General features: G+C 40.2%; 1 protein-coding gene across 7 annotated transcripts in view; it reads right to left on the bottom strand.

The window, feature by feature from the left end:
* Positions 1 to 5,379: 5,379 nt before the first annotated feature.
* Positions 5,380 to 9,203, bottom strand: part of Dcdc1 (doublecortin domain containing 1) — a 144,831-nt gene continuing 141,007 nt past the window's right edge. For all 7 annotated transcript variants that reach the window (XM_076929380.1, XM_034494462.2, XM_076929379.1 and 4 more), the window contains 2 exons: positions 8,867 to 9,017; positions 5,380 to 6,120 (listed from right to left, as the gene is read on the bottom strand). In XM_076929380.1, coding sequence (XP_076785495.1) covers positions 5,993 to 6,120; positions 8,867 to 9,017 — 279 coding nt within the window. In that variant the 3' untranslated portion in view covers positions 5,380 to 5,992. The remainder of the gene's footprint in view (positions 6,121 to 8,866; positions 9,018 to 9,203) is intronic.

Raw genomic sequence — 9,203 nt, 5'->3', positions numbered from 1 at the left:
ACACACACCATGCACTGCATGGGTATAGAAGTCCCATGTGTCATATTCACCTTTGAATACTTCACATTTTCAAAAGCATGCACACAGACACACACACACACACACACACACACACACACACACAGAGAGAGATGCAAACAACACAGAGAAAGACACACATGCAAAGACACATGTACAGACATACACAGGTAGAGACACACAGATACACACACAGAAACATGCAGAGACACACACACAGGTACACACACACACACCCAGAGAGACACATAGAGACACAAGCACAGACACATACACAAAGACACACAGTCTGAGTAAGACAATCAGACAGATAGACACAGATATACACATGTACACATAAGTAAATATGTGACTCATTAATCAAATCTTTCAAGTACAAATTTTTCTTGTGTTTTCTACACAAAAAAGTGGCTTCTACAGAAATGGCTTGGACATGCCCATGAGCTGAGGCTGGCAAATGCTAGAAAGGATTATCCTTCTCTGCCCAAGTAGCCAGCTCCTACCCTGAGGGAGGGCTTTGAACTGTGGAAAACAGAAATCCACCCCCCCTCTTCTTATAAAAATGTATTAGGAAACTGGTTATTTTTACCATCTGCTTATATATGTACCATGGTTCTGACATTATTCTTGTGACCTTTAAAATAGCAATTTTTTTATCAGTATTGAAGCTGCACAGTTCATAATTGAAGCTCCCATGCCCAGACTCCCTGCTTAGCCTTCCAATATCTAGGCCTAGTTCCAACTGTTAGGTGGTTAGTTCTGACCCAAACCACTTAAATATGGGCATAGTGGATAACACTTGTAATCTCAGCACATTTGAGACTGAGGCAGGAGGATTGCTATGAATTCATGAACTGTCTGAGCTCCACAATGAGCGCTAAGCCAGCCTACGTTATATTGAAACTCCTATTATTATTAATAACCCAATTAAAAAAAGGAAAGAATATTTCCATCACATACAAGGGCAGTTAGGCCCAATCTCTCTCTCTCTCTCTCTCTCTCTCTCTCTCTCTCTCTCTCTCTCTCTCTCTCTCACACACACACACACACACACACACACACACAGAGAGAGAGAGAGAGAGAGAGAGAGAGAGAGAGAGAGAGAGAGAGAGAGAGAGAGAGAGAGCACAAAGGGTCTAGCAGGGACTGGAGAGTGTTCTTTATATTGGGACTAGCAGCTTAGGCAGCTAGCTGACTGTAAACAGCACTCTTGACAAGCCAGAAACTTCTGATAAAGCTTCTTCCACTTTGACAATTCTCCACACTTTTTCTCAGGTGCCCCATGCAGGCATAGGGATCATAACTCTTTTGTCATGAAGCATGGGAATCTGCATTTCAAAGCAGGCGTCCCCTGTACTTCCTGTGTATACTGAAATATGAGAACTCTGTTAGGGAAGCATCCCCAAGTTAGTAATACCTTGTTCTGTAAAGGATCTCTATTTGATTGTCTGTTTGCTTATTTATTTATCTATCTATCTATCCATATGTGTGCACACATGTATTTGTGCACACACATGAAGGAGGTCAGAGGACAACTTTGGGTGTTGTTACTCAGGATTTTTCTGCCTCATTTTGAGGCAGGATATCTTATTGTCCTGTAGCTAAACAGGTAGGGCAGCTGGCCAGCCAACCCTGTCTCCATCTCTCCAGCACTGGGATTACAACTGTGCACACCCATACCCAGCTGAAAATTGTTTGTTTTAATTAAAATAATTACACCATTTCCCCAATTCACTTTCCTCCCTCTTAAATTCTAGACTGCTTTGTGTGGGTGTGTAGGTGTGTGGGTGTGTGGGTGTGTGGGTGTGTGGGTATAAATACATAAACACAAAGGCCCATCATCTACTGTTTCTAGTATATACATGATTTGCCCGTTGACCATTTATCACCTCTTTTCATTTTAACCCATTGTGGTTTTCTGTAACGGTTTCTGTCTATTGCAAAGGGGAGTTTCTTCTATGAGAGGTGAGAGTTACATTAGCTGTGTACACAAGTAATTAAAATGAATGCAAACTAGGCATGATGCTGGTTTGACAAAGTGTTGGTAGTAGGTTCTCTAAGATCCATGACATCGGTCGACCTAGGTTTCCAGCGCCAGGCATGATTTCCTTTCTGTTGAGCAGGCCATAAATTCAATTAGACTGCCAAGATGGAGTAACACTGTTGCACCTTCAGGGATATCTTGGCACACTGATCATTATTAATGTTCATACACAGCTCTTTTACGTGGCTTCTAGGGATCAAATTCCCAGGTCCTTATGCTTTGAGGGAAAAAAAAAAACTTTACCAATTAAATCACCTCCTTGGCTGAACTTTTTAAAAAAATAAGTAAGTAAATAAATAAATAAATAAATCAGACTTGAAGTTTCTCAGAGGAGAAAAGACCAAAGACAAGAAGGAGTAAAAAAGCGGGGAAGAAAAACAGTGACAGGAAGAAAACAGATACAATTAAAGTCCCATACTCCGGGAGGCACTAATCTGGGAATCCCAACAGATTCTCTCCTTCAGAGAAGATGCATTTACCATTGGTGGCCTTGAAGATGGACTAGCCAGACAAGGCTAATGACTGCTTTGTGCTCTTGACTCAAGAGTCTTGTGCACTCACAACTGTGTTTCAGCATCAAAGTCAGCTTTCAATTTGGTTTCTCTGCTGAACAGTTAACTAGGTAGTAACAGGCTCAGCAGCCTGACCAGACCTTCCTTGTATTTCTAAGCTGTCAGTATCCTTCTGAAACCCTTCAGCTTCCAGTGTTTTATGGACCACATAGAACAATAGTACACTCAATCTAGAAACACCATTCCACTTGCCCTATGAATATAACACTCGGCCTCTGCTCTTCCTCTCTCCTTCTACTCAGTTGCATCAGGAGCACCAACACTTGCTATATTTCTATTTTGCATATGTGGTACAGTGTGACAACCTGTTTCTAAGATCCTATGGTTCAGATAGTGGGAGCACTCTGAGTAACTACTTGGAAGGTCCACTGGCTTTTAGCAGCTTTAGTCTGGAGTGGGCAGTGTCCACCCCACTTTGCGGTTGCTTATGGCTTTGCAGCCTCAAACCATGCTGTGTAAGCAAAAGCCTAGTTTATTGTGTTGAGAGAGAAAGTGCTGCTCTCTGTTTGTGCTTACCTAGCCTTGGAGGGAAGACAGTGTGTGCAGAGCCAGGAGGAAACTGGGGTCATTGGAGTCACTGGTTTAATGGACACAAGTGAGCATCGCTGTCCAATGGTCCAAATTCTGTTTAATTGAGAACATTTGCATCTGATTTTGTTACCATCAAGAATGATTACACCCCCCCCCAAATGATCTGCCCCCTAAACTGCTGCACTGGAGAATCAGAAATCTCTTTGTGATGTTCAGCACACTAGGGCTGTCCCTGAAGGTTAGCACAAAGGCCACAGCAGCTTCCAGCCATAGTTTCTAAGGGATATTTACCATTTTTTTTGGTTTGGTTTGGTTTTGCTTTTGCTTTTGCTTTATCTTCATTTTATTGATTTGTAGAACAGTATTTAGTTATTCTGTACGCCTTGGTGACTTGAATCATTACAGAGTTCTGTTTCATAAAGCTCATAGAAACACTCAAGTGAAATGTTTAGCTATACACAGTCATTTAACCTCATGCATGGGTCAAAGTTTTAAACATGTCATGTTGTTAACTTGCTTAGAAATGGGCAGCTTCATCAGGGAACAAAAACCAGAGGCTGACAGAGAATTCCAGTTCTCTTGAAGGTAATCACTAGTTTAGGCATCAGTGGTTGACACCTGGCTTACCTCAAGGGTAGTGACCCAGCAGGGAATACATTTCTGGAGAAGACTTTGGACTTGAGGGGTTTGCTTAATATCTGATAATAAATGGTTTCAACTGATAAAAAAATACTGAAATCTGACATATGTATGAAAATGATTCAAATGTGATAAACATGTCCCCAGAGGAAATGACACATTTATCAAATGCTTAGGACTCACTGAATCGAAATAGTCTTTTCTATAGTGCTCACCACAGTGGAGAAACTGCCCCTCCCCCTACTCCATGGGTCAAACCCTAGCCAGTGGAGAGAGGCAATCATAGGGAAAAACTTAGGACTGTTTTAGTCTAAGTTAGAGGTGACTGTGAATACCACAGATATTTTAGGCAAGCTGTCATCTACAGAGTACCTGTAGCTGCTTGCTGGCAAAACGTGATGTGTTGATGACTGTTAGATTATATCTAAAACCCCATTTACTGGCAATAGTGGAGTTCACGTAAGGCATCTGCCTGATGTCTCCTGGTGCCTGATACGGCGTTGTGTGATATTATCAATTTTCGCTTCAGAAGTGCTCCCATGCAGCAGGGGGTACTTTACAAGGAATCTGCACATTTGATCTAGGGTGAAAGATGCCATTTTCATAGCAAAGCAACTTTTCCCTGGCAGTAAATGATAGGTGCTTCTGCACCTACAGAAATGCATTTATTTTCATAGAATTTTGAAAAAAAAAGTTTCTTTTCTTTATTGGGACTGTGATCAAGTGTTTTCATTGCAAGGGAAAAAATAGTTGCTGGGAGTCCTGATGGTTCACTTTCCAACTGTAGGCAAGTTCCTTAACATTTCCTGTTTATTTCAAAATATGTATTTCCTCTGTTAACAAAAGAAGAAAAGCAAGCGAGTCTTGGAGTATGGAATCTTCTGCCACTGCACCTTGGACCACTTTCGCTTCTGTAACATCACACCAACAAATGTTGTAAAAGGGCCAACAGCTGTTCATCTAACACATGAGGTTTCACCGCCATGGGGTCCTAGGCAGCAGGGATTTATTCAAGCAGCCCTGCTGATTTGCAGAGTGGGAATAAATACCAGGCCTTTTGCAGAGGTTACCAAGAGCTCCCTTCAGTGGAAATGATACATTGTCTTCCTGCACTCATTAAAGTGGAGGACTGGGGTGGGAGCCTGCTTCCCGCTGTTTTGTATACACCTAGCCAGGCTGCCATTTACTTTCAGGAGGAAGAGTTGAGTGGTGAATAGAGGGCGCTTCCCTGCAGCATCCCACCGCAACAGAACCAACCTCAGGCCTGACACTCACATTGCCATGTTTCCTACATGTTCTTTGTTCTTCCTAGGATCAAATTAACAGGGAAATTCCTTCCGTCCTATAGAAGTGACACACACACTCACACCTCCCGTCCTTATGTGAATTTTCTTTGAGATATTGCATTAATATCATTTGTTCTTGTATTGGGGATGTAGTCTATGACATCTTATTGCCAGTCATTTACTATAACTACCCACCTTCATTCGCATGAACGACATCCAACTGTGCCTCAAGAGAGGCCTATGAAATTAAAGAGAAATGGGAGAGAATGAGAGACAGATTTCTGTGGGACTCAGTACCTGCCAGCCATTCCAGTTTTATTGGGTATGTGAGAGGTCTTAACAAAAGATCAAAAATCAGAGTGATGAATCCAGAAAAATGCCACTTGGAGTCAAATTTAGGGTTAGGTGGCCAAAGAGTCATTTTATTATCAATGTCCTATCTATACACACACACACACAGACACACACACACACACACACACACACACACACACACACACACATGTATGCTCCTTGATCCCTTCAAATGTTACTTTTCAATAACTAGAAGTTTTTGCTTTTATTTTCTTGAAGAAAGTTCACCTAAGATGATCTTCTTACGTGCACTATCTGTCTGGTTTTGTTGCCTTTCCAGGAACACGCATGAGGAATCCAATGTTACCTCACATAAAATGTGGAAACTAAGAATCTTTAAAAGGAGGGAGCTGGAGGCACAGCTCATAGGCACAGTGCTCACTCTATGGTCAACTGCTAGGTTCAAATCCCAATGCAGTGTACAAGACTGTGTACAAGTTAAGAGGGATAGAGAGTTATCATGGCATAGGATATGACAGGAGCGTATGAGAATGCACACGCAGCTCTATGAGTAAAATCCAGCACAAGCTAGGAGGTTCTGGTTGAAGTCAGCTGGGAAGCTGCAGGAGAGACAGTAGCTTCCTGGATGGTGACACCACAATGTCTGTTGCCTCAGGGCCATGCTGCCTTAGGATCCTGACATAATTTGCTTTCACTTCCAACATTCGCTTTTTTTCTGTTAAAAGAAACATATATTATTATATTATATATATTATACATATATATCACATGTATGTACACATATGCATACATTCAGAGACAGGTCAATGTCAAATGCAGATTTATGAGGGCATTTAAGCTCCCTCAGCAATTCCTGGCTCCCACCCTGCACTCTTACACACATATTCTTCCCCCACAGTCTGCAGGTCTTTGGGTGTCATGCAATTGGAGGCACCCACAGTGCTTCCTTCTAGGTATTATAACATCTGAATAGGAAGCTAACATAGGAGTGCTTGAAAGAGACTGAGCCCATTGAGAAGATGAAAATCAAAGCTTCATGAAGAGCATTCAGGCTTTATTGCAAATAACAGAAAACATTCCTAACTGTACCAAGGATGTGAGCAAAGTATTCCATTCTGAAAGAATCTAGCTTGTTTTGCCAAATGAAATGCATCTTCAAAAAAAAAAAAAACAAACAAAAACAAAACAAAACAAAAAAAAAAAAACAAGGCAATCCTTTGGTGACTACATTTACCTGTTAAATGATTTTTTATATGAAATAAATTGTATATGAAATAAATTATTATCATGTCTTGAGGCTCTCAGAATGTCTTAGTTTCTTACAGGTATTTTAGCTAGTAAATCACAGTGGAATGATTAATTAGTTAGACCTTATAATAATAAATGAAAGCACCCAAAAGCATTTCTATTTCTTTTTAAAGTATTTGGAAAATGTAGATTTCTATTAGATGGTTATTTTTATTTTAGTTCATAAATACAACAAAACGGCATCAATAAAATAAAGCTCTAAGGAATAAATAACTGATTCTGTGACTGATCATATTTCCTAAACAGACGTGACACACTAATTTAGGCAATTTGGAAAACCCATAAACCCTTCACCATGAAGGCGGCCACATCTACAGGACATGGGCCAGCTTCACCTTCACAGAACTGTGCATTTATAAAACTGAAGATTCAAAAATAAATGCTTGTCCACACAGACTTGTAAACAGCAAAGAGAAAAAATAGTAGAGAGGTAATATTTGAATTTTCACATTTCTCAATCCCCCTCACAGACTTTATTGGGAGCAAGAGTGCTGCTGGGAAGGTAACCTGGAGTTTCCTTTGTGGTTTGGACATCTTTGGAATTGCTTTCCTCAAGAAGATTTAGCTTTAGTTATCAGTCAGACCCAATGAATATGGCAGGGAGGCTCATGTTGAGAAAGACTGAATGGTGCAAGTACAGAGGACACTTTGCCAGAGCCTCCTGCTGTATGACACATTTGCTTACTTTTTCACTGACTGTGATCATTTGAGGGGTGTTCATTGTGATGGTTAATATTGGCAGCAATTAGACAGGAACTAGAGTCACCTAACCTCTTGGTATGTCTTTGATAGAGTTTCTAGACTTGGCTAAGTGAAATGGGAAGACCTATCATAAATGCAGGCCCCACTATCCTATGTTCTAGGGATCTGGACTGAATAAAAAAGAAAGTAGGCTGAGTATCAGTGCCCATTACTCTCTGCTTCCTGATGGCAGGTGCCATGTGACCTGGGACTGGCAATCTCCTCTCGCTTTGGGGCGTTCTCTGTCATGGAGAGCTGTACCACTAGGGATTTAGAGCGATAAAAAAAGTAACAAGTGCTTTCATGTTCACAAATAAAGTGAAGACACCCAGGAAAGAAAGTTTTGCATATATTATTTTTATAAGATGTGTAGTTTGAGAATACAGAAAGCTGTTAACTAATATTTACAAAATTTTACAACTTAACCATTGTTGAATGCTTTTAAGGGACAACATTCTGAGCTAGAGTTCCAATCAATGACGGGGAGAGAGAAAAACAGAACACACAGAACACAAAGACTGGGACCTTTTCAACAAGGTATGACGGTGCTGAGGAAGGCTTTGTGCCATCCCTCTGAACAGTGCTAGACATACCAAAAATATGTGTCTCTCCAATTCTCCATGAGCAATTCTATTTTTGTCTTTTCTGGGCTAAATATGAGGGTATATCACCACCTGTCTTAAAACCCTTCCATTTACCCACCTTATGTATAACATAGTAATAATTCTATGGTGCATTTCTAAAAGAAAAACCTTCTAGTACTTTTATTACATGGGTGTCAGGTCATTTACTTCTTTATCCTATAATTTACTTAATGTGCAAATAATGTCTTCTGGAATTTCCTGAAGATTATGTTTTTCTAGTATCTACCTTCCTACAGAAAGGACTTTAAATTCTTTAGAATAAGATAAAAGACTAGAGTTCATTTTGTAAACATATTTCCTTTCCATTTCTGTCATTTATCAAAGGAAATGAGTAAGAAATACTGTATTGAAACTAGCATATGATTATTCTTGCAACAGTAAAGGAAATATGCAAGCTGAGAAATTCCATTAATAAAGCATCATTTTAAATAATTTGAATAGTAAGATGGCAACAGAAACCTCACTTTTCTCCAGATTCATCACTAAGAAAATGCCTTCCATCAAACCTCAGTGTTTCTGTAAATAGGCCTGGGTACAGCCCAAGACTCATTGATATTGGAATGAGTTCTTTAAAATAAACAGCGTTAGCATTGGATTTTCTTGAACACACAGATATAAACTTCACCTTCATAAGAACCCATCATGAGGAGTGTAATTATTAAAATTTATCCTCCATTGTTTAAAAGTTCAACAGGCAAGGACTGTGCAGGGAAGACTGAGTGCTTTAACTCTTCAAGACTTTCATAAAAAATGAGGTGTCACCTGTACCTTTTGAGGTTATAAAGCCATGTCCTGCAGACACACAGACAGCCATACCCCTCTCTATGTCATCCCACGACCGAATGAGTTCCCCATTTGAGGTATAAAGCGTTTTGGCTGGGCGGGACATTTTCAGACGAGCAGTGCAATCATCCAGCAACTGAAATACAAAAGGAGAGCCATATTTGGATGACAAATATCTCAAAAATAGTTATTAAAACTGTTTGAGACAAGGTTTCATATAATGCAGGCTGTTCATCTCAAAGTCACTACTTAGTTGATGACAACTTTGAACTTCTGGTCCTCCTTCTTCTACCTCTTGCATGCTAAGTTACAGGTGTGCACC

This window comes from Arvicanthis niloticus, chromosome 2, assembly GCF_011762505.2.
Source record: "Arvicanthis niloticus isolate mArvNil1 chromosome 2, mArvNil1.pat.X, whole genome shotgun sequence".
NCBI lineage: Eukaryota > Metazoa > Chordata > Mammalia > Rodentia > Muridae > Arvicanthis > Arvicanthis niloticus.
The sequence above is the reverse complement of the archived record's forward strand: the minus strand, read 5'-3'. Positions and strand labels throughout refer to the sequence as shown.